General features: G+C 40.6%; 1 protein-coding gene across 1 annotated transcript; it reads right to left on the bottom strand.

Moving 5' to 3' along the window:
- Window positions 1–9,010: 9,010 nt before the first annotated feature.
- Window positions 9,011–21,422, bottom strand: LOC143353269 (putative cytochrome P450 6a14). Its single transcript, XM_076786458.1, has 5 exons — window positions 20,735–21,422; window positions 19,555–20,080; window positions 17,378–17,599; window positions 15,231–15,482; window positions 9,011–9,321 (listed from the first exon to the last, which is right to left on the bottom strand). The coding sequence occupies exons 1-5, from the start codon at window positions 21,068–21,070 to the stop codon at window positions 9,158–9,160; spliced, it is 1,500 nt and encodes a 499-aa protein (XP_076642573.1). The 5' UTR covers window positions 21,071–21,422; the 3' UTR covers window positions 9,011–9,157.
- Window positions 21,423–26,723: the final 5,301 nt, after the last annotated feature.

The raw sequence follows: 26,723 nt of genomic DNA, 5'->3' as shown, positions 1-26,723 counted from the left end.
GCAGATGCTTGTACGGTTGTTATTGTAGAGAAAAGGTCGTCGAAGTATTGAGAAAACGTTCGGGGTGGTTGTACGTCGGCAAATTCTGAAGGGATGCGGGCCTTTTTACCAAAAATAAGTTCATGGGGAGTGAAACCTGTAGACTCGTGAACCGATGTATTGTAGGAAAACATGCCGAATCGTATCCATTTATCCCAATCTCTCTTAGTGCAATAGTGTTTTAAATATTCGATGAAGACGTGGTGAGCGCGTTCGAGCGAACCTAATGATTGGGGATGGTATGCTGTAGATTTAATTTGTTTGATTTTGAAGATGCGGCAAAAGCATTTCATTATTCGGCTCATAAAATTTCTACCTTGATCAGTGTGGATGGTTTTTGGGCATCCGAAACGAGAAATAAATTGTTCTGCAAGTGCAGAAGCAACAGAGACTGCATCCATTTCTCGGAGAGGGATAGCATCTGAATATTTTGTCAGATTATCTTGGAGAGTGAGGAGATATCTGTAACCTGATTCGGTTACTGGTAAAGGTCCAACAATGTCTAACTGTACCTTATCGAATGCCTGTTGAGGGGTGTCTGTAATACGAAGAGGTTGTTTAATCCCTTTCCTTACTAGTTTGAATTTTTGACAACTGGGGCAGGTTTTTACAAGGTCTGCGATATCTTTTCGCATGCCTTTCCAATAGAAGTCTTCACGAACACGGTTATATAACTTAGTAATTCCTTTGTGACCACCCACCACAGACTCGTGGTATTCTTTAAGGATACGACTTTGGTCGTCCTTTGGGGGAAATTTTAGTTCGTTTGAGCATATAGTGATAGTATACCCTTCCGTCGAGAAACCAGCCTTGAATAGTTTTTCTATATCGATCCAAGGAATTTGATCTAAGTCGTTACGATTTTTCGATACACTGCAAGTAAAGAGGCCAAGTCCCTTCATTAAATTTTTTAAACTATGAATGCACAATTCGATGTTTGTAAGGCTGGTAGGTGAATTGGGGGTTTCTTGGGTAATTAAGTGGAAAATATTGGTTCGACCGGATCGGATGGCAATGGCTTCACCTACGTTGGCATCCACGTTGCGCAATTCATGGATGGAGAACCTCCCTTGTTCGAGTAACTCATTACTAGTTGCAGAAGTTAACTCGTAGTTTGCCGAAATGAAATGAACTATGTGATCTTTTCTCAGAGATAGGAAATCTTTACTGTAGGTAAAACATGAATGGGTTAAAGTGTATAATTCGTTAGTGTTGAATCGGGCAGCGATCGGTGGATCTTGGTTGGATATGTTTCGTTCTTCTGAAAAAGGGTTATCGTCGGGTTGGGTAGCGTCAGAGTCAACCGTGTCCCATAAATACCTTCCCTCGATGCGTGCACTGCAGCCTGTCCGTGGAGACGGTACGGGAATTTGCGCGCGTACCGGAACTCCGACATGGCGTACAGGCGAGATTTCCCTCGTTGCGAGTACGGGTTTTATCGTCGCTTCTCGTTGCACTGCAGCTTGTCCTTGGAGACGGTCTGGGAATTTGCGCGCAGAACCGGAACTACCGACATAGCGTGCAGGCGAATTTTCCAGCGTTGCAGGAAGAAGGGTCCACACTTTACTCCCCGGGACACGATCTACTGTCTTGTCTTGTTGAGTAGTCATGCAAATGTTGTTGCAGGATTTCGATGTTATTGTGGATGGTGTTCGGGTGGATACAAGTTGGTTGTTTATCTGGGGTAGATTTCCTATCTCTTCCGCCAACTTCTCGCTAGCAAAGAAGCAGGCGGCAACGGAAGCTTCACATTCGAGACATTGAGATACTTTGCCAGGATCGTCACCCGTTTCGATATCAGTAACCGGTGTTTTGTCCGCGCGGACAAGCATCTTTTCCTGACATCTAGAGTGAGAATCCCTTTGAAGTTCCACTGCCGTTTGTTGCAAAACCTCATCCGGAACGTTACGGGAAAGAGCATCCGCGTTGGAATTTACGCGTCCTGGCTTGTATACGATATTATAATCGTACTCGTTCAATTTGATTCTCCATCGCATTAATTTGGAGGTTGGATCTTTGGTGTTGTGGAGCCAAACTAGAGGTCGATGGTCCGTGACAAGGGTAAATTTATGGCCGTACAGATAGGGGCGGAAATGATTAACAGCGAAAATTATGGCGAGTAATTCCTTTTCGGTAGTAGAATAGTTTGTTTCGGTGTCGTTCAGTGTTCTCGATGCATAGGCAATAGGAAGATCTTTGCCTATATCACCCTGACTGAGGACGGCACCGATGGCATAGTTGGAGGCATCGGTAGTGACTATAAATGATTTGCGAAAATCCGGATATTGCAGGAGGGGTTGCCGGCAGATAGTGTCTCTTAGGTTTTCAAATGCTTCTTGCGCAGCATGGTTCCAGAAGAATGGAGTACTCTTTTTTAGCAATCGAGTCATGGGTTTTGCGAGTCTCGCGAAGTCCTTGATAAACCTGCGATAGTATCCGATTAATCCTAAAAAGGATTTAATTGTTTTCCTATTCGAGGGTACCGGGAACGATTTCACGGCTTTAATTTTACCGGGGTCCGGCTTCACTCCTTCGTTAGTGATCAGATGCCCTAGATAAGCTATTTCTTTGCGAAGAAACATGCACTTTTCCGGTTGAAGTGCCAGCCCAGCGTTTTGCAAGCGACCTAGCAGAGTGTTTAGTTTTCTAGAGTGTTCTTCGAGTGAATTAGCATAGACGACAATATCATCCATGTATACGAATAATTCGATACCCTGTAGACCGACGAGGACACGATCCATAAGCCTCTGGAAGGTGGCTGGTGCGTTACAAAGACCAAAGGGCATTCTATTAAACTCGTAATGTCCAAAAGGGGTTGAAAATGCGGTTTTTGATTTAGAAGAGGGGTCCATAGATACCTGATGAAACCCTGAGGCTAAATCGAGCGTGCTAAAATATTTAGCACCTCCTAGTTGATCGAGGATATCCGTTATATTAGGGAGTGGGTAAGCGTCGTTAATTGTTTTTTCATTGAGTCTGCGATAGTCGATGACCATTCGCCAACGAGGTTCACCAGACGAATCCGGCTTCTTCGGCACGATCCAAACAGGTGAATTATATGGGGAATCGGAGGGTTCGATGATTTTATTGTTAAGAAGGTCTTGGACTTGGTTCTGAATTTCTGCCTTGTGGATCTGAGGATATCTGTATTGTTTGGTGTGTAGCGGGCTCTCATCGGTGGTAATTATCTTATGTTTTACGGTGGTGGTGGACTCTAATCTATCTCCAGGTAAGTGAAATTGGTATGCGTAAGTAGCAACACTTGATAGAATACTAACTCTTTCTTCCTCGTTCAAATTATCTAATTTAAGAAGGCCAGAAAGCTTTGAAAGTCTCTCGGCAGAGGAGCGTTGGTTGTCTATACCTGGGTTACCGATTCGAGCAGAACGGGCTAATGGGGGTTGAGCCTCGAAATCTTCCAGTTCGACCGGAGGTAGAGTAATATTGACCTGATCATACGTACAATTAATGGCGAACAATTTTACATGACCCTGATCTTGCGAAACAATTGCTTCTCCTACGTACACTCCCGGTCCGAAATCCATTTTCCTAACGTAACCTTCCCTTAAATTTGGAGTTTTAGTAGGAATTTTAATTAACGTTTTAGTTCGCGGCGGCAAGTCGAACGAAGGGTGGTTACAAAACGGAATTTCTTTATTCCCTAAGATTAGTGAACTTGACAATTTTTCTCGAAAAGCTAGAAGAGCCTGCTGTTTAGTAAGGAATTCCATTCCAATAATTCCGGATTGTTCTATGGGGAAGCTATGGTCTACTACTTGAAATTTTATTTCGACACTCAGCATATTGAGAGTAATTTCTCCATAGGTTCGACGAGTTCCTGTCCCAATGCCTCTCAAATGATACGAAATTTTAGTGTTAACATGAACCTCTGGAGAAATCGCACTTTCTTTAATTAGATTCAATTGTGAACCGGTGTCAATGAGGAAATAACCCTGGTTGTTATGGAAAAAACAATGATCTATAATTATGACGGGGAGTTGGGTTGTTCGCTTTCGACTGAGATCGTAGTTAACCTGGCAGAGTCGGGTCGCGCTTTTATTGCTACACTCTTCGTAGCGCTGTCTCGAAGAGCGAGATTGGAGTTTAAATTACGCCCAGGTGCAATGTATGATGATGGGTGATTATCACTACGTCGTTCCCGATCGCGCTTAGCAAAACAATTAAACTCGTTATGACCTTTCCGTTTACAATAAGTGCACATAAGGGCCTCCCGCCGTTTGAAGCTATTGCAGTTTTCTGACGCGTGACCCGGTTTCCGACAGGTATGGCAGTAAAGGCGTGAACGACGATCATCACCGCCTCGTGTTGCCCGGATTTCATTTACCCGGACTGTCTCTATTTCTTCGCGAGGACGTCTCGTGTCAAATCTTCGTTCTTGCCCACGTTCGCGACGATCGTATCGCACGATTTTTTCCCGACGAACACGAGCTCTATTCTTTTGATGTTCCTCCTCGTCCATCGCCAAATCAATGGCCGCTTGGAGAATCGCGGGTTTTCCTTGACGAACCTGAGTCTCGATTGTATTACTCAATCCCGTGATGTAACAACTGCAGGCGTTGTCTATGGCCCTAGTCTGTACTCCATATGCGACGTCCGGATCACATTCTTCATCAATCGCGTCAAGTATATCGTCTAATAATTCTTTGACTCGATTCCCGTACTGGAGTGCAGATTCTCCGATTTCTTGATACATATTCGACATACGCGTTTGGAGGGTGTCGAGAGTGTGCCTTGGGGTAAATGCACGTTCCAAAGATTTTAGTAATTCTTCCAGATTATACGTATCTCGTTGTCGTCGGATATGACTTTTCGCGTCTTTAATTACTTTTTTCTCTATTATTTTAACAAGAAATTGCCGTTCGTTCAACTTTACCGCCTTCCAAATATCGCGGCATAATCTCGTAAACTCTTTCACCGGTGTAGACTTCCCATCAAATTCAGGCAAAATTTCCGAGGCTAATTTTAAAGAGATTTGGCATCCGCCGACGGATTCGACATTAGAGACAGCGGAAGCAGAAGATAATTCCTCTATATTCGAATTTTCGTACTGTTCAGACACAATCGATGGGAGTTGATACCCCGGTGGCCGAACAAATGGTTTGTCAATTTCATTTCGCATGATCTCAGGGTCACGCCAAGGGATAAGAGAGAAATCGGAGGAGCTATCAGACCGTGAGGTTCCCTGCGGGCACGCGACAACCCACGAGCTAGTCGATCGACTATCGTTACTCATGTTTACACTAGACAATTATCTATCTTAATCTAAATACCAAACTAATCTAATCCTGACTGGTCACTCGAGATAGAAACAATGAACGTGTGTCTTACACTTGAGCTGCTGATGAGTTGACGATGTCCGCTGCTACTGAATTCCAGAAGGGTAGGTTCGTTTACTAGATGTTGTTCCCTTCTTCAAATGGACGTTGAATGTGCAGCTATCAGGATGGCAGGTGCGCAGCAGGTATCCAGTGATTGCCAGTGATTTCAGGGTTGCTTTAGGCTAGCTTGCGTGGCCGCTGATAATCACCTCTTCCGGTATTCACCCGTCGCTCCCTGGGGAAACCACGCCAAAACCCAGGAGGGAAGAGTGGCACGAAAACTCAGTTTGTAATTCACAGTTCAATGTTCACCTGCACTCTTTTATTGTCCTTATTTAATTAGAATACACTGTTAGTTCAGTTCGAATTCTAAGTCACAAATGTGTTCTTTTTGAAAAAGCGCGCACGAAAGTTGGCGTATCCCACCGCTGTCACCACTGTTATGTACGTATTAGGGACCCGAAATTACGATACTTGTCTGCAGATGGCACAACCGGTTAATCTATCAATTTCGCGGCATGAGTTCAAACGCCTCAAAGTACTAAGGTACTAAACTCCCGAACGCGGCTTTATCTGGGAAGGGAAAATGGATATAAAATGTTATAAACGTAACTTGGTCGGAAAACTTTACTGTATTTCTAATAATGTTGATGGGTCGACAAAGTGATTTTCGAGATCAAAAACGAGTGTGTCGAGGGCCTTTGCTCTGTTCCTTTTATCGGACCTCCGGTTCCAGGATGCGTTGATGGTGGGGCGTCGTGAGGTCCAATCAGAAGGGTAGTCTCCTCCCCTAAGTTGCGTGGGCCTGGAATGCGTAAGGCCTCGAAGGAGTGGCCCAAGGGGACGTAATCTGGGGGGTTACTCGCGTGTAGCATGCCACGTGCGTTTCGATTGCCGTTCGATGTCTTCGTAGGTGGCCTCTTGTTCGGGGGTGACTAATTTATGTCTTCCAGGTCCTTGAGGGAGGCTGTAGAGCTGTCTTCTCTCGGGTCTGTTTTTCCTCGTTGTCCTTCGCTTAAGCGGGCCTGGTCCTAGTAGAAGTGGTTCCGCTCCGTTATCGCTTGCAGCTGGCATTCCTTGCGTCTCGCTTTCCCTACTCGAGTGACCTCTTAACTTAACATAACATTTTCTAACTGCGCTTTCTTAAAAATTATCCTTATAGAATACGTGTCTGTTCGAATACGCGCGGTATCATGTCTAGTTATTACCGAGATGGCGCCTGTTTCGATTAGGGCGACGTCACAAGTATAACATACGAGAATATACATATACTGTTAGGATTAAGCACTCACATTAATTATTAATGAGAAATATATTTTAGATAAACAGTACATAAAGGAACACAGAAAAGTAAAACTTCAATACTACACGTCTACACTGGGACACGTCCCGAACCAAAAAAGGCGGCCTCGCATCGCACAGGCGTCGCAATCGCCGCATAGAGGTCGCGCGCTACATAGTAATGTGGGGCCGGCGACACAGCCGCGCAGTTAAGGGGGCCGGCAGGCATTTGGCCTTGACTGTCACGCTATGTTACGCTATGACTTTTTTCTAGACATTTTACGTCTTAAATAAGTAAGTAATTAATTTAAAATGCATACCACATTGTTTGTACATGCCTTTGCTACGTCTGTATAGAGCCTTTTTTTCGATACGAACACTAAATCTCTCGAAAATAAGAGAATCTCTCAGCGGCAGCCATCTTGTGACGTCTCACTTGCTTCAGAATTCGAATTTTCTGCCGAATATTACAAATTACTCCACGATGAGGTAGAAATTCGCAGTTTGGGCTCTATACAGACATAGATTGGACTTTTAGGAAACACAATTGACCACTTCTAAACTGCTCATTGCAATATTGAAGCGATAGTTTGAAAAGGTTTTGACCCATGCATACGTATATGGATTTCAAACCCTGCCGGCCCCCTTAAGCGCTTATGCGCCTGCGTGGCCGGGCGATAGCGGCAACGAGCGCGTTGCCGACTCCGCCTCTCTCTTCTGCTCCGAGTCGTCGTTGAGAGAACACCGCTGGCATATAGCGTCTCCTCTACGTTAAGTGTATCCTGCGGCTTACTGCCGCAGGACCGTGCCGGGTTTTCCGGATGTTGTTGTCGCGACCCGTTATCGAGTGTCGCGAGCTCTTTTTCGAGCCTGCTGAAATAAACGTCGTTATCTCTTGTTACTATCCGACGTGTTTTATTACTCGCGAGGAGTGGGCCTCGCGTGCATAACCTCGTTCCTCCTTGCCGCGAACACGTGGCGTGTCCACGGTGAACACAGTCCGTCTGGACGCATATTTCGTGCGTTCTCAGGTTGAGAACGCGTGGCCTCCGGCCACTGGTGACCCCAATCTCTCGTGTATTGCGAGATTCATATTCCTAGTCCCCACGTGCGTGGAGGACCGTCGGAACTTGGCAGGGCGTACGCTTGTACGCCTCCACCATTGCCAACAAAATCCCCACAGTGGTGACCCCGACGTGATGTTGGGAGTCGTGGGAGACGTGGTGGACTGTTGCGTCGCCGTGTGGTGGGATGGGGACTTTTGGTGTGGGTTCGGGTGCCCGTGGAGCGCTGAAGCGCTCTGCTCGTGGAGGTTCACAAATAACTTCGTACACAGAGTAAAATGGCGAAAATAATTGTTAGAGATTTATTTAGAAAGTCTTGGAGATGTAACTCCTTCGGTTCTATAATGAGTTCTGTGTCGTCCTGGAGCTTCGAATCCCTTTTTTAGCTTCTTCCTTCTCGCTTCCTTAGCCAATAGGAAAATTGGGATCTTCTGGCTAGGCGTTGATTCGTCGGATCACTCGTCTTCCGGTTGCTGCTTGATGGTGATTGGCAGTGGATGGATCTTAATAGCGCACGCACGGGAGTGGGGTACGCGTGAGGGTGAAGCCCCGCCAAAACAAGGGACGTGGGGCCATGTGGGACCGAACGAGAGAGAGGTCCGAGGGAGTTCCAAGAGGTCCTTGACTCGGAATTTATGACCTCTTGTCCTTAACTGATTCCGGACTTCGACTATCCCTAATTTATGTAGAATTGGAGAAGCTACTCTAAGAGGCTGCGTGACTTTCTCTAAATTCCGCAATTAGTCTCGCCGACTCGAATTTCGTCAAGGATCTCTATGGAACTCTCCCGGTCTTTCTTTACCTACTCTAAACTATCGCGCCCAAATAAAATACGTATGTATGAAATACGCGATTACATCTTATATTTAAATTTCCCTCTCCGCGCCATTAATCGATGCTATATATATATCTAGCTATGTTCGCGTGGTCAACTGGCCACGCTACACATGCATTGCAATAGGGTAGTTTTGTTTCTTTTATTACGTTTGTTGGAAATAGGCCTTAATAGGCGCGCAGCGCTCCCTGTGTTTCGTACACCGAACTATGATGTGCCTTCTTCTTGCTGCTGTACACTCGTGCTTGAAACGTGTGATACCTTTTTCAAGAACTCTGTATTTTATTATCCGCTGTTATACAATAAATCTTCATTGCAAAATATCATGTCCCAACAACGTTCCCATACACTTAATATTATTTCCACGCTATTGTATTGAGAACTAAACAAGTTACAATTAGAACGACACATTTGTTACCGTCGAAAAGATTACAAAAATTTGATGCAAAAAATTAAATTTTTTCATTATATTAGTGTTTCTTTTTTAGCATTTCTAAAACATTGTTGTTCATTCATCTGTTTTACTTATTATTACCCTGCACTATTAAGTCTCAATATTCATAAATTCTGGACTTATATTACATGTAAACACGACATTATTAAATTTTTGTTATCTTTAAGTATATTGGGTTCTTAGATTGCAAAGTGAATGCGCCTGCATCATATTCATACGGAATCGGAGTTTGCTTACAGACGTCCACTTTGTGATTTCGAAGTACTTTAACCAGTCCGAGTTTGACTTGCAATTCGGCGAAACGGGAACCTGTAAGAAACATTAAAATAATAGCTATTCGCTTTCTGAAAGACAATTTGGTGATGATGAAACTAATAATGTACAGGCCTTGCCAACAAATTTTCGATGTGGCTCAAAAGTACGAATTCGGTTGAAAAATTGTACGTGTTATTGTTATGATATATTATATCACAGATTCGATTCCGCGCGAGAGAAGGCTATCTATCCACGGAGCACGCATGATAGACGCGTACGGTTTGTTATCTGACCACGAATAAACTCTTATATATCCGTTACTAGTATGGAAAAGTCATCATTAGTTTTCTTAATATATTTATATAATATAGTTATATTTATAAGTTAGTTATTCAGTCGTTCCAGGTTAACGATTCCAACATCAACGACAGTATGGCGGAATGGTATACATTATAATCGAAATTTGCGGACCCAGAATGTGGAAATTTCTGAATTTCTGAATTGTAAAGATGAATTTCTCGATGTAAATTTTTCACCATTTCGGCAAAACTTATTCTAATTAGATATTTTGAATTTTAATAGTAGGTTGTAGATTATCAACATTTAGAAAAAGATATTTTCTTATATACAAATTCACTATCTGTTCCGATTGAAGATCAAACGACAGAGCTTCAGTTGGAATTGAGCGATTTGCAATCAGATGACCTGTTTTCTTTAAAGAAAGAGCCACAGAAACATCTCTTTTCAAATTCCTAACTGTAGAAAAATATTCCAAATAAGAAGTTCTGGTTTAGAAATGTATTCAATGTTTGCATTGACTTATGTGTATGAAATTAGTTTTTCGGCCATGAAATTAATTAAATCAAATGTTCGTAATTCATTAAGTGATGATTCCCTAGAAAGCGCGTTACGTATTGCTACGACTGAATTCAGTCTTGACTTTCTCCAATTAATTCTTTGAATTTTTCTTTGCTTGTTTTATGCTTCTGCTTCTGCTTATGCTTAATATCCATCCGTTTTATAACGTTTTTTTATTAGTGGTCGCAGGTTTATAGCTCTTATGATTATACGATTGTTCTGAAATCTATAAAGATTTTGAACCATTACTTCCAAAGAGCACTTTGTAAATAAATAATTTATCAAAAAGGAATAGATATATCGCGAGTAACATCTGATATTTCTAATAAATATAACTATATTTATAAATCTAATAAGGATAACTAACGATCAGTTATTGTACCCACTAGAAACGGGAATAGAAGAATTTATACGCGCAGATCGCTCTACATTTCGTGGACAAAAAAGGAAGCGTACGCATCTCGCAGTTTTCGTACACTACACATAGTGTCCCTGCTTCACAAGCAGTCACTCGAAACAGCACAGAGGCAAACGGGGTCCTCGCTCGCACCCAATTGATAGGCTTTGGCGCCACACACTTTAGCCAATAATTCGGCTAAATCCAAAAGTATGTGTGGAATGACCCAATCGTACGGCTTATAGCCGCATTCTTGTGAGGTAAGCAGAGTACATTGTAAGAACTTACATGATTATGACGCGCACTTCGCGGATAGGTAGCCTCACTCGCGCGTACGGTCAGCTACGGAGATACGTATAGAGTCGCCAGATCACGGGAGTTGACTCGAATTGTGGGGGAAAAGTTACCTTACCCTCCTTCTGCCAGACATAACTTCTGCATTGTGACACATGTACGACAGAGATGAAACTGAAGGGGAGAGGGTAAAGTGAGGAGACAAGTGTTAGGCCGCGATCACACCAGAAGAGACGAAACGATCGTGCGACGTCGGACGTCGCGTCGGCCGTATCATCCGATATCGGAGCTACTGTGACAGCAGTCTTAATCTGTTCATTCTGGGTATGTATCGTGGGATAACGAACGAAATCCCGAGGGCGCGGCGAAGGTGTACGCTGCACAAAAGAAAGGTTGTCTAGCCGTGTCCAATCTTGTTTTAGATCAGGCCCGGGCAACTTCTTCCCCGCAGTCGCTTCATGACCCTCACTACCAGTGTGCAGGTTCCCCCGTCACTGGCTACTGCATGTTACCCTACCGTGCTTTCTCCTGAAGACAACCTCATGTACAGGTTCCTAATCTCCCGACCCTTTTCCCACACTCCATAGGAGCAAGGTGGAGTATCTCAAGAGTGGGGAGAAGACTCGCGCGTGGCTCGCGAGTCACCAGTTGCCCATGCCTGTTCTAGACTGTCGTTTGGTCCAGTCACAAAAAAGTTGTTCTGGTTTAATAAAGTGCGTGCTATCGATCGTCGATCCGTTTGCCGCAACCATCTCGTATGACGTCTTGCTGGCTCGGCCTTTGACGAGTGTGCGTGGATACACACAAAGGTCCGAGCCAGTGTCGACGAGGTATTCGGTCTTCGTCACTTTGTCCGTGACGAAGAGGCGGCAGGTGGATGTTCCGTCACTGGCTGCCGCGGTCAGTGTCGGAGGGACTCGTTTCCCGCATACGAACACGGTTTGTGGCATTTGGTGGACTCCTTCCCAAACCTCTGGTGGTACCAGCAGACGTTCTCCGTCTTACGCGATGACCTGGACGAAGACCGACTCCGTCTGGGCGTCCTGCTTCCCTTGTGACTGCAAGGTCGGGATGTTTCGGCGATTCGAAGCTCCAGTTTCTCCAATCGGTCGATCAGGAGCTCTGCCAGGCGGTCGGACTGCGTTGGGGCCGACGTGCTGGCTACCTGGGCTGGCTGCACCTCCGCGTGGATCTGGTCGGCTATCTCGGCTAGCTTGCTTAATGGCAGGTCTGACTGAGCCGAGACGATGGCTCTGGTCACGTTGGGTAGTCTACCTGACCACAGGGTCCGCAGGAACTCGTCGCTGACTGTGGTACCTGCGAGGTTCCGCATATGGCGTAAGAATTGCGACGGGGTTCGGTCGCCTATTTCCTCCTGCTCCAGCAGCTGCCGGATCCTTTTTCCTTGGGTCGCCGACAGCCTCTTCAGAAGTTCGGACCTTAATGTCCCATATTTGTTGGCCTCCGGTGGGTTTATAAAAATATGCTGCACTTCCACCGCGTATTTGGGCTCGAGCTGAGACAGTATGTAATAAAATTTTGTCGTGTCAGCTGTAATCCCGTTTAGGGCGAACTGTGCCTCGATTTGGCGGAACCACAGTTCGGGTTGCTCAGGCCAGAAAGGTGGGATCCTGATGGCGACCTTGCTGACTTCTAGCGTCGTTGTCTCCATTTCAATATCACTGCACTACACGCACTTCGAGAGAAAAAAAATGCGCGTGATGCGACTCAGTCACCCTGATCACGTCGGGGTCACCAATGAAGGAACAGGATTATGTAAGGCGGGTGCCTTAGAATAAATGCTCAAAATCAGGCGTACGTGACTGAGTCGTTTATTTACAAATAGAATGATGTCGCGAGAGCGTCCGAGGTGGTTCAACTAAACTCACGATTCACTTGACTCGCGATTGAACTTGGGCTGCGGTTTTTTACAGCGACCGGACTGCAACCCGACTCTAAGTGACTCGGCGCAGAATCGGCTGTGACTTCTTCGTGACTCCCTCCTCGTCGGTAGTCTCTGCCTTATATTCTCGAAAATGCTTGTCGGCTGATTGGTGGAAGTCCTTGCGAGGAACTTCCACCAATCCGTGCATTTTGCATAACACGCCCACGTTCCACGCCTCTCGTGCGTGAGAAGGGTGAGCGTGTCGTGCTGTTAAAAATCTAATTTTGGTGATGCAGCGGGGTGTCTTCCGGGCCCCGTGCTAAGTGCGGTACGTGACTGCTGGCTTACGTCAACGGGCCCAGCTTTCCCGGGTGATAGAAACCAGGCACGCGTCGCTGGGACACTCTAGGCTGGAGACCCTTAGACTACCCAAAATTTATGGCGTCCACTTGCGCTATTGAGTTCGTCGCTAGGAACTACAAGGACACATCTGTCCGCTAAGTGGCCAAAAACGTTAAAGACGTTTTCTCACAAATAGCGTCTTATGCTGTGCAAACCATAAATCTTTCTTGGTGCTGGTGTCACGTTCCCGCGCGGGAAACGCGACGATTTCCAGGAAACGCCTGGAAACAACACTTCAACGCTCCTGCCTCACGCCGAACGCGGTCAACCCCCTCCACGCACACTTCTCCGACCCTTGCGCCGTCACCCCACTGTTAGTCACGCCACCCGCCACCAGATGACCACGGACCCCCAGTCACTTTCTCGCTGTTAAAGATATTAGACCTCCCACATATATACCCCCGGCGAAGACCGAATTTTTGGAGAACCCACAAGCTCGCTTAAGGTGATTACTCCCCAGTTGACTCAGACGGATCCGGTGCGTGTCACTAGCACGTTGAGGTCTGAGACACTGCTGCCCCACTGTCCCCTGCAATCAGTCCCACTCAAAAGAACAGACGAGGAGGGAGGGACTGTATTCCTACATCACCAGAAGCCAGGAGGCTGCCGACAAGAAGCCGGACTACACTTCAACGCCAAGCCCCCCCCCCCCCCAAAGCCACCCACCAGGAGACTCCCGATCTCACTCCCTTCGCAGAGTGCTCCCGCATTTTCGAAAAACGTTAGAGCCCGACACTTATATTTTATATTTCATATTTTATTTTATATTTTATATTTTATATTTTATATTTTATATTTTATATTTTATATTTTATATTTTATATTTTATATTTTATATTTTATATTTTATATTTTATATTTTATATTTTATATTTTATATTTTATATTTTATATTTTATATTTTATATTTTATATTTTATATTTTATATTTTATATTTTATATTTTATATTTTATATTTTATATTTTATATTTTATATTTTATATTTTATATTTTATATTTTATATTTTATATTTTATATTTTATATTTTATATTTTATATTTTATATTTTATATTTTATATTTTATATTTTATATTTTATATTTTATATTTTATATTTTATATTTTATATTTTATATTTTATATTTTATATTTTATATTTTATATTTTATATTTTATATTTTATATTTTATATTTTATATTTTATATTTTATATTTTATATTTTATATTTTATATTTTATATTTTATATTTTATATTTTATATTTTATATTTTATATTTTATATTTTATATTTTATATTTTATATTTTATATTTTATATTTTATATTTTATATTTTATATTTTATATTTTATATTTTATATTTTATATTTTATATTTTATATTTTATATTTTATATTTTATATTTTATATTTTATATTTTATATTTTATATTTTATATTTTATATTTTATATTTTATATTTTATATTTTATATTTTATATTTTATATTTTATATTTTATATTTTATATTTTATATTTTATATTTTATATTTTATATTTTATATTTTATATTTTATATTTTATATTTTATATTTTATATTTTATATTTTACTTTCCTATCTATTATTTTATATTATATTATAATTTCCCGTTAATTTATCAAAACGTTGTCTTTCTCTCTTTTTTTTAATAAACTGTTTTCCCGAAACCTCTGTTAATCTCCTTTCGTTGCCACGTTTTTCACGAGCGATCCGCCTACGAGAAGAGGTTGCCGCTCGCCTTTTCTCGGTCCTCGTTACAGGCTCTCCCAAAGGGAAGCCATAGCACGTAACACTGGTGCGCTGAAGATTTCTCTTCCGGCGCCCCGCTAGCCGCTGCAAACCCATCTCTGCGTGCGAGCAGTTAGTCTTCAGTCAGTCCTCAGCTAGTCCGCATTTACACCACATCTTTGTACAGTTGTTATCATTAAATTCAAAGTTATTGTTATCAACAAGTTCTACTAATCATTCTACCGCTCAAAACATCTCACCCTTTAAAACAAGAACTACCTAGCACGGTTTTAAGTAACTAAACAGGAGTGGTATGACTGAATTAAACTTTCTTTTTAACAGTGAAGAAAAAAAAGGAACAGGTTTTCAGAAATATGGTTGCAATATGCCGGTACATACCAACGCAATTTCTTGGTCCGTCGCCAAAAGGTATGTAGTGCATAGGATGTCGAGCTAGTACTTCTTCTTTGTTAAACCTTTCAGGATCGAATTTTTCAGGATCTGGGTAAATTTCAGGATCTCGATGTATTGCAAAAACTGGAATCCATATATTGATCAGTTTTGGTATTGTAAATTTCAAAGTATCAAAAGTGTATTCAGACGTTGTTTTTCGCTCAATTGTTACCCCAGCAGGGAATTTCCTTAATGTTTCTACAAAAATAAAAAAATTTCATTTCTATAGTAAGATCTAAAGCTAAAAATGAGTTAAGTAAAACTAGTTTTATATAATAATATCACTAGAACTAATAATTACATTCTATTGAATAGCATGTATGCGATATTTATCGTTTAAATGTATTTTCAGCACCTGTACCGATAATATTCTTAATATTCATTGTTCTTTCCTTGTTAGATATAAATGAAAGAGCATATAAATTCGTTTAAAAAAGTTGAAAACTGTATGAGATGCTTGGCAACGAAATTTAGTGATATTGTAACAACTTACTTTGCATTAATAATTTATTATGTGTGTACGTGTACACTCCCGTTTAAGAGTGTGGAGCATATTATGATTTCAAAAGGAATACCGTCCTTATGTAAATAAATATTTTACCCATATTATTGTTCTATTAAAGTACCGAAACAGTATACATTTGTATTTAAAAGAGTAAGTTGTGATTATAATATCCTTAATTTCATAAAAACTATACTAATGTACGAAAGCATATTACGATCGTAAGACAATATTTGGACTCGCTTTAAAGCTAGAAGCCTCTAGTTTCATAATACTTCCTTCATATTTTCTAAGAATTTTTGCTTGATGTAGCGAGCCAAGAAACTGAAGACGCGCTTTTTTTCTCGATATTGCTATACATTGAAATATTTATGAAAATTTTGGAAAACCTTTTAACGTGACTGAAACTACCATAGATTTTCAACTCTTTACGACACCTTCAAAATTGGTGCACGATTTTTTAATTCGTTTTATCGAGCTTTGAGTGAGACATGTGTCGCAAACTTATAAACGTACATACCTATAAGTTACACCATGAGGGCTTTACACGACCCGAACTCGTTCTTCATTTTTATTCAATAAAACAGTGAAAACAAATCGTACATCAATTTTTAAGGAATCGTTGTAAAGAGGTTTCAATCTTCAAATGTATGGCAGTTTCATTTACGCGAATTCTTTTGAAGGTTTTCGGAGACGTTTGAATTCGCAGCATTTTTTCGGAACATTTTTTTTTAGTCCCTAGTTTCCCATCTGCTACATCATGCAAAAATATCATAGATGTAAATAAACACTGCTTTCCGTAAGTAGAGGCTTGACGCTTTAAAATAAGTCAGGCATGGTTGTACTATTTGTTTGTACGAAATGATTACAATTGGAATATCGACAATGTTTCGAGAATCGGAAATGCAGTGTTTAAATAAATCTTGTATCCACAGTAGGTTTTATTTGCCAAAGAATAACGGTGGGTTTATAATATCTTAGAACCTGAAGAATAAATTTTTTTTTAATGTTTTAGGCGTCTGAGGTACCCATTTCACCATTTTTTAACATCCTCCTTATTAAAAGGATACTTATACTTTTACTTATACTTTTTATTGCTTATATGTTAGTCTACTTTGGGACGAATTGTTTACATACTGTTGGCATTAACATTATCCGATGTACACCTCGTGGAGGTTGCTCAATTGGACTCTGTTACTTTTATGACATTTTTCCCGAACGATTTCGTTACTACAACTCAATATTAAAATAAAATGAAAAGCAGCAAGTTGGTTTCGATTGAAAAAAGCGCCAAGGATATTGGAGTAACCTCTTTGTGATGTACATCGCGTAATGCTTAAGTCGGTGGCACGTTAACTTTGACAGTTAACCATTCAACAACGGCTCACTTGTAAGTAGTGTATTTAACTCGTCTCAATGTAGTTGAGATGTTGTGGTGATATTTACCCCATAATATCAAACAACTATCACCGGAAACATTTTTTCGTATTTTTGCTATTTACAGAAATAATCACATGAGGATACTTTAAACGGACATACTGTATATGTATATATATATATATAATAATATGTAATATGCTTATGTGTTCACCTTTGAATACTTTATCCAAGTATTTCAACTCTTTCAGAGACTCAACCGTGAAGGTATCGCCGTACTTAGCATGATATGCCTTCATTTCTTCATGCAGTTTATCTTGCACATCGTGATTCTGAGCTAGCTCACAAAGAGCCCAGCTCATAGCAGTCGAAGATGTATCAGATCCGGCCGCGAAGAAAGTGAAAGCTTGAGCAGTAAGCAGTGTGTCCGTTAACTCTGAAAATAATTATTCAATATTTTACGAATTTTTCATAAAACTGTGGCACGAAATATATTAGTATACTGTTTTTGTCAGTAATTTTCAAAGTGCTTCTCTGAAAGTTCAAATGCTTATCAGTGTATAATTTACCTAAAGTGTCAAAAAAAGAATAAGTAAATCTTTGAAAAACGTTGAAACAATTGGTTTTTATCATTTTTAACTACGGCGCATCACAGAAAAAATATGAAAAGAATTGAGGATAGTGCTGATGACAAGATCGTATTGCTAAATTAATTTCATAGGTGCCACTTCTAAACTTCAATACAATATAACTTCTATATACAGGGTGAGTCACGAAAAACAGAACACTTGATTTTCTTTGTAGTATGATGGTAAATGAAAGTTTCAAAAGTGAAATGAAACTGTTCAAAGGGGAAAATACGATAATGTCAACAGATTTTGTGTTGAACGTTTTTTTTTTACGTCATTTCAATGTTGTCAGTATTGTATTTTTAATCTCATTACGCGACGGCAGAAATTAAAATTAAAATAGAATGATGTCTTTAAATGCGACTTTTCTTTAATTAACTGTCTATAATCGCTGTGTATAATCGTATGTTTTTATTTATATTATTACATATGCACGGAATATGCATTGTACATATATCGTTAACATAAAATATGCAAAACATACGCAATATGCAAAATAAAAATTATATTTTTAGAATCTCCTAATGACAAAACATATTTCATAAAAAAATAATATTGCATAAACATTCGCAGTCTATTAGTAGACTAGACTGGGTTATTACCCACGCGACTTGTCGAACCCTAATTATTCAATTGTAGGCGAAAGAACTACATGACAATCGCACTGAGAACTGATGAATTCCCAGGAGAGAAGAAAAGTTTGTTTACCATGCATAGGTGTATCTCCGTAAAAAAATTTTTTTTAAAATCGAACTTTGGTTCACTATTAGGCAATACAAAAATAAATTTTTTTATTAAGTTGTGAAATCTATTATCCGGCGAAAAAATCCATTATTTTCGAGGAATTTAGTACACACGATTCGAAAACTAATGCGAAGAAAGCGGCTTCAAGATGCTCTGAGTCCAGGGGTGGTCGCGCACTTAGCGAACCTACCTGTGTCCTGTATGGTATCTAAAGGTTAATGACACGCTAATTATCGTCATTGAGTTAAAAGCCAGACCCCAGGGTCTGGGGTAACTTCCAGAAGCGTACATGTTTATAACTTCCAAAGACTATTTTAGAGTATTCATTCTAAAAAAATTCTCTAGCTATTCTTCCATCACTCGGTATATAGTTCCCTAGTAATTTGTTGTAGTGACCTTCTTCATTTTGATTTTCACATATATTTTCTATTTGTGTTCGTCGTTTTTTCATAAAAATTCTTAAAAGAATCTCGTCATCTTCTTCTTCTTCTTTAAGTAGTAACAACAGTAATTTGCAATAGCATGCGATCGCGTCTGACAAAGTTTGACGAATGGAGTATAAAAGGCCTCAGAATCTCAAAACGCTGGGTCCAGACGCGCTTAGGAAATCCGACCTTTAGGAAAACCGCAATCCCATAAGGTCCGGCCGTGGGAAGCGACAGTATCGCACCTTTATTTCATTATCGCACATTTTTCGTTTTTTCGCTTTAGGGTTACCGAGCTGCCAAAATTATCTTGTCACTGTTACGTTAGCCGTAATCGCATAAAGTCGCCATGAAAAGTGGTTTCCTAAATCGCGCGGGTCCTGGCTGCCGACCGCCATCGAGGCGGAGGGGCTCCATTTTGGATAAGCTGACCAAAATATTCCCATAATTTGCTCCATAACTACCCTCCCGGTCTATCGAATGATTCATAGGCAGTTTAATTTGAGCCATTTGATTGTACCATTTAACCGTGCATTACTGTATATCGTAGATTAGTCTTGTAAACATAGTTTTATGGACAATAAGTAACTTACCTATGCCTTTGAACCATTCTGGATGGTTTCTAAATTCTATGAGCGCGTTAAGGAAATCAGGTCTATAGATGCTGTGCTCCTTCCTATACTTAATCATGTCCATGACAGTTTTCGTGAAGAAAGTAGCTAACGTCTTTTCAGGCACTACATATCCAAGTAAATCGTACAATTCCGGCCAGAACTGTCTTGTTTTTAATCGTAAAGTGGTTTCAATGGATGAATCGAAAATACGGTTGCCCATTCGACGAAACTCCGATTCCTTTTCGCCATCACCGCTCATATCAATTCCGAAGGCGCAACTACCAATCACGTCCATTGTAAAGCGTGAGAACATTTGTTTAACTTCGATTGGTTCTTCTGTTGCAACTAATTTATTTAAATTTGCTTCTAAGTTTTTTGAACATTCCACTGCAAGTCCGAACATGTTTCTCAGTTTTCCTGATGTAAAAACCGGACTTATTTTCGGTCTTAGCTGTCGCCATCTAGTTGCGTCTAATTGAAATAAATTCAGGGACATGGGTTCAGTCTGTAAACATTTTAGGAAATCATTTTGTCAGGTAAATATTGTTTAGTTAAATCGCCGTAAAAGTAGCATCACTCAATGATTCTATTCTAAATATTTTGTGTTAAATCGTTTGCTATGTTCCAGTAAGAAAACTCAAGTAAGAATTGAATTACTGGATTGTCTTATTCGATACTATTTCATTCAACAGTAAATGTAGTTACTCTCTTTTATTAGCATTACCAAATGATAATTTAAATCAATCATTCAAATTTCTTAAAAATTGACGATGCTGAAAAAATTTTCTAATTCGCGTTCAGTATTTTTAGAATTAGAATCAACAGTTTCGGAATCACTTTTTGTTTACCATAACACAAAAAACGTTAGAATTCGTTTGATAGTGCTATTCATGGCGGAGCTTCTGGTACAAGTAGATTCATGTATCTATACAGTGTATTTATTATAAGTTATATTTTTAGCAATGCAAGATTATTTGATACATTTTCATGTATTTGAAGGGGAAATGAATAACTGAATAAAATGTTAGGGCTCAGTAAAAAAAGATCAAATACATCATTGCGAGTATATTTCAATCTCATATCTAAAATTAATTACATTGAATACTATTGAATGTAATTGAATAAAATTTCATTTACACTTGTCTGGTGTTATACATACCCGTTCGTGAACCCTATCTGAACGTTCTTCAAAGGAGGAGAAGTCCCTGATTAGGACGTTCTTTATAATATCTGGATCATGTAGAACAAGAATAGGTGACAGTCCTTCGAATAATCCAACCACAGGTTCATGTTTGTATTTCTTACGAATGTTCTCTACTACGTCTGCTCTAGTTACTCTTGCAAGGGTTAGATCCAAGAGATTGCCGAAAATCGGGTGAGGTTTTGGTCCAGCTACGCCACGTTTTCTCCAGAAACGAAATTTGTACACACGGTAATAATAGAAAGCGATAAGTAGTAAAGCAACACCGTAGAAAAGTTCCAAGTAACTCGCCATTGTCCCCGCTATTCAGCAGCTAGCAATCAAATGTTCAAGTCAATGTTCAGTCAATGTTCTGCAAACTCCTGAAAAATTGATTTTATTTGGTTGGTCAATAGATGATATCGAATTTGACTGTAAAAAATCGTTCATCCTGTTTTTAACACCAAAGACTAAAAAGTAACTAATTCAACCGGATTCTAAAATTTTTAGATAAATAGATTTTACTTACAAAAGTATTGTACTTGTTCTTATTGGCAACATTGAAAGATTTATCACTATACTTTTTATATGGAAGAGTATGTAGGCTAGTACAATGAGTTACCCTGGGATCGTCGACAACTCATTTCACCGACACTGTTGTCATCGATACGATTTGACCGACATTAACTTTCGTTGACACTATGTTTTTATTGACATGGTCAAATTGTCGACAAATGTTTTCATCGACATGATTTGATCGAAACTATGTTTTCATCGACACGGACAAATTGTCGACAAATGGTTTCATCGACAGTCCATGTTTAGCGACAGGTTTGAGTTCATTCGTTTCCACGAACAAATTTGCACGAACTCATAGCTACATTAGAAATTGTTGTTATTATTCACCCCAATTTGTGATGCTGCTATGTGTCAGTACGTTTCCTGCTTTTGTACGTAATTGTTGTGTAACACAACAAAAGTGTTAAAGTGTTCGTAAAACAAATGCAATGAGTTCGACAGCCCAGATTAATTTTGAAGGACTGACGGAAGTTATTTCGTCTATTCGTGGATAACAAAAAATTGTAATTGATGGTTTTATATTTAAAAAGAATCAATATAGGGATAAGTTATATTATTGGGTTTGTGAGGAAAGTGGTGTTGGAGGAAACAGTTGCCAATGTTGCGGTACTGCTGTAGCGGCTAGCTGGGCGCCGGAAGAGAAGTCTTCAGCGCACCAGCACCAAGAGAGATTTATGGTTTGCACAGCATAAGACGCTATTTGTGAGAAAACGTCTTTAACGTTTTTGGCCACTTAGCGGACAGATGTGTCCTTGTAGTTCCTAGCGACGAACTCAATAGCGCAAGTGGACGCCATAAATTTTGGGTAGTCGAAGGATCTCCAGCTTAAGGCTCGTACAGACCTGAACATTTTGACGAGCATTGCGACGAACATTGCGCCGAACAGCGAACGAAACTCAAAATCGACATTCATTTCGGCGATCCGAACGGCGCGATTTTGCGTTTCGGTCGCTGTTCGGCGCAATGTTCGTCGAAATGTTCAGGTCTGTACGAGCCTTTAGAGTGTCCCAGCGACGCGTGCCTGGTTTCTATCACCCGGGAAAGCTGGGCCCGTTGACGTAAGCCAGCAGCCACGTACCGCAGTTAGCAGTACGGCACTGGGCCCGGAAGATACCCCGCTGCATCACCAAAATTAGATTTTTAACGAAACGTAGCGCTCACCCTTCTCACGCACGAGGGGCGTGGAACTTGGGCGTGTTATGCAAAATGCACGGATTGGTGGAAGTTCCTCGAAAGGACTTCCACCAATCAGTCGAGAAGCATTTTTGAGAATATAAGGCAGCAAACTACCGACGCGAAGAGTCTAGTCGAGCGGTCTAGTCACAGCCGAGTCATAACTACAGTCTAGTTACAACACGAGTCATAGTCTCGTCCGGTCGCTGTTAAATCGCAGTAAAAGTTCTGTCGCGCCGAGTCACAGCAATTAGATTCATAATAGCGCTAGGCTAACTATACCGGACGCTATCGCGACTTCACATTAAGAAATAAACGACTCAGTCACGTAAACCTGATTTGTGAATACTTATTCTAAGGCACCCGCCTTACATAACCCTATTCCTTCACTGCAAATACAGCAGCAGTATAGAGGAGATTTCAAGATCACCTTGATTTTTTCTAATGGAAAGACCTACTTTTGTTGGATTCCGGGTTTGGAAATCGAGTACAACAGTTTATAATAAAATCGAGAAGAGTTTTATTTAAGTGTATACACGGTGGCGAGTTCAAGGTACAGCGATGTAACCTTCTGCACTGAAATATGTGTTAGACACACTGTGTATGTAGTGTAGGGCACGGACGTAACGGGTTTGACACGGAATCCTTGGGGAACTGACAACTGTTTGTTTTGGTGTGCTCCGTGTACGTTCTGCCGTTGGAGACGTTTTGAATTCGACGAAACGGACAAATTCGGTAGCCGTACCGGTGACGTGTGACGTCATTTCGCCGGCGACGCGTGTGCTCGCGCGTTACCGCGAAGACGAGTCGTGTATTAGACGTAGATCGAACCGCACGCGTTAGGCCAAGCGAGGCGCATAACTTAGCTTTCGGTCATTTTCGATTCCGTGCATTCTGTCTCGTCTCTCCGTCACTCTCGATTCCGCTAGAGATTTTGGTAACACTTGCGGTTCGTTATTTGAGACTGCGTAACCACCGCGTGCGTGTACCGCTTTGTTATCGCGAAGGCGAAAATCTCCCGTGCGTTCTTTGCATCGTTTTTCATTGAGAATATATTTAGACTGCTCAATCGAGCTATTTAATACAAATCTCAACTTTCTTCAACAAATACCGTCTATTCTACCGATTCTCCCACTAAGGAAGGAATTCCTAGAGCATCTCTCGACCACCTTACGAATTAATGAAATTCAGTTGATATCCCTAAATTTCGCGTGAGGCTCCAGGTTGAACAATATGCAAGAAGAAGCTCTGACTCTGTTTCGACGGGCTGCTATATATATGTAGTTTTTGAGAGGAAAATGTGGAAGGGAGTAGAAAAGGCTTGTTGTGGAAAGGATGACGTGGAAGAGACAAAGTCTAAAGGTCTGTTTGGTCATGATGATTCAAGGGTTTTGGCTGACGTGTCTATGGGATGATTATCATGATGCGTTGGTGTTTAACTAGAGTCTAGGGTTATCGGGTATACAACACTTTCTGTATCATGAATCGATAGACTATCGAATTCTGAGTAAAACTGTATTGACCTCCATATGTCCTAAATCTAATAGTTAACGAGATATTATCGAAATAATTTTCTTTCTTCTTTGGACAATATCTCGTTAACTATTAGGTTTAGGACATATGAAGGTCAACGCTTTTATACTCAGATTTTGATACTCTATCGATCTATGGTATAAAAAATGGGACATTCATTTAAAAAAATGAAGTTGACCTTCATATGTCCTTTACGCGTCCACCTACAAAAAAGCTACTAACATCAGATTAATGCCCCCTCGAAACCAAGAAAGTTCCATCTGATGCATTACTTCCTAACACCAATAGCAGCCGAGTTATTCAGGTGGCCTGTTTCTGGCGCCTCACCCTGTATATACAGGCTGGTTGGTAACTGGTGGTACAAGCGGGAAGGGGGTGATTCTACGCGAAAAAAGAAGTCGAAAATATAGAATAAAAATTTTTCGTTTGAGGTTTTGTTTTCGAGAAAATCGATGTTAAAGATCCGTCGGGTTCGCGTGCTTTAGTATGCGCAGGAAGTAGAATTGGTAGGTCATGATCAGACGCAGCAGACAATTCCTATCGAATAGCATGCGTACTTGCTGCATTTTCAAACTCGATTTTCTCGAAAACGAAGCTTCGGATGAAAACATTTTATTCTATATTTTCCACTTCTTTTTTCGCGTAGAATCACCCCCTTTCCGCTTGTACCACCAGTTACCAACCACCCTGTATATGTTAGAAATTTGGTTGAGACTCGTTCGCTTTGAAAGTTCTGGGGTAAGTGCTGCGCTGTCCGACACAGTTCCCTCACCAAAAGGCACCCTTGCCTTCCCCACTCCGTGGCCAGATCCTCTTGGAACAAAGTCCCAATTCTTCGGGGCAATGCAACCTTGAGTTGCATGTCCCGGCAAGTATTTACTCGTCACACCCTCATAAACATAATAAACATGATAACAGATGGTCCAAAGTGCCCAACCGCTATCGCCCGACGACAGTTCTGTTTAGTCTCATGCATCCCTATTCAAGACGTAACGTAGGTTCAGACCCTACCATAAATCCTTTCAATCCTAAGGATCGCCTCGGTATCAGCCCTTGACTTAAATTTAAACATATTGACGATAACATATATATATTTGTAATTTCAAATACTGAAAAATCCATTCTACCATACTTTTCTACGGGTGGAGCGTTAAAACAACAGGTATTATGTGCCAAAGAGAAAAATAAGCCTATAGAACCGAAGAGTATCGACGAAATCAATTTGTCGGAAAAGGGCCTAGCAGGATAAGACTGGTCCAGCGGCCCCAGTACGATTTTTATCGGTATTGTAAACAATGGTATTGGAAAACAATGGTTTTTGGTTGAAAGATAATCCCCCAAAATTTTAAGTCGCTAACCCTTCATTTAAGGATAATATGAGGATAAATACCCTTAACTGTATCATTTTTTTTCTCGGTTGTTAATTAAGATATTCAGATGGAACAAAAACGAAAATATTCGAACTTACCTCCTTCATATCATATATTTTTTTCACAATTGTAATCAAATTATTAAGGGTAGAAAAAATTATTTAATTTTTTAGGGGTGGGGTTTGCAAGCAACCCTTCGAGTGACCACTTCCAAAAAATTCAAGAACAATCTTCTGTTACCTATTTAATATATACGCCGGACGGACCGTCGACGGAATCAGATACGGAAGTCTTTCCTCGGAGAAGCCGCAGTCGTAGCGAATTAGTCGATCACACCGTCTCGCGTCTGTTGTACTCGCGTGCGTATCTCGCGTAGAATATCGTAGGTTTCGCCCGTCGCGCCTTGTATCGGATGGCGCCGCGAAACGAATCCGTTCCCCAGGCGTTCGGCGTGGATTCCACGCTCTCGCGACCCCGCAAAACCGCAGGTCACCGGTCGGAAACCTTCGCGACCGCGTCGTTTCGGATACTATCGCGACAGTCCATTTGTAATTGCGCCGCCCACCTGCGTTCCGTAGAGTATCAGTATAGTGATATGGATCTCTAAAGGCTTTAGCACAAAATATATCGCTTTAATTTCATTACATTATTTTTGTGTAAATATTGTACAATTTTGTTATGTTTTGTAGTCTATATATGTATATTCGTAGTATTCGTTCTGCTTATCCAAATTTTTTATATGTATTTACACAATTATGATTGAAATTACATGAAATATTATGATTTTGTTCATAAGTGTGGAACTATTAATAAAGTTTGTTTATTTGAACCAATTCTGATTAATAAAGTAGCAATAAAAACTTTGACATAAATAAAACGCTTTGTAATTCTCTTCATTATTTATTATACAAGCAAATACTTTATACTTTATTATACAAGCATACAAAATGCGTCAGGAACATAACAATGATAATAACGATTAATCTGCATTAGCAAATACAAATTTGATGTCAGTGGAAACGAATGAACTCTTTATCGCCAAACACGGACTGTCGATGAAAATATACGTCGACGATTTGACCGTGTCGATGAAAACATAGCGTTGGTCAAATCATTTCGATGAAGACATTTGTCGACAATTTGACCATGTTGATGAAACCATAGTGTCGACGAAAATTAATGTCGGTCAAATCGTGTCGATGAAAACGGTGTCGGTGAAACGAGATCTCAACGATCCCAAGGTAAGCAAGACGAATAGTACCGACAAAAGCTAGATCTGGATTCCACTGTTAGTTAATTGTTTTTTATGTATG

This window comes from Halictus rubicundus, chromosome 1 (genome assembly GCF_050948215.1).
Source record: "Halictus rubicundus isolate RS-2024b chromosome 1, iyHalRubi1_principal, whole genome shotgun sequence".
Classification (NCBI taxonomy): domain Eukaryota; kingdom Metazoa; phylum Arthropoda; class Insecta; order Hymenoptera; family Halictidae; genus Halictus; species Halictus rubicundus.
The sequence above is the reverse complement of the archived record's forward strand: the minus strand, read 5'-3'. Positions and strand labels throughout refer to the sequence as shown.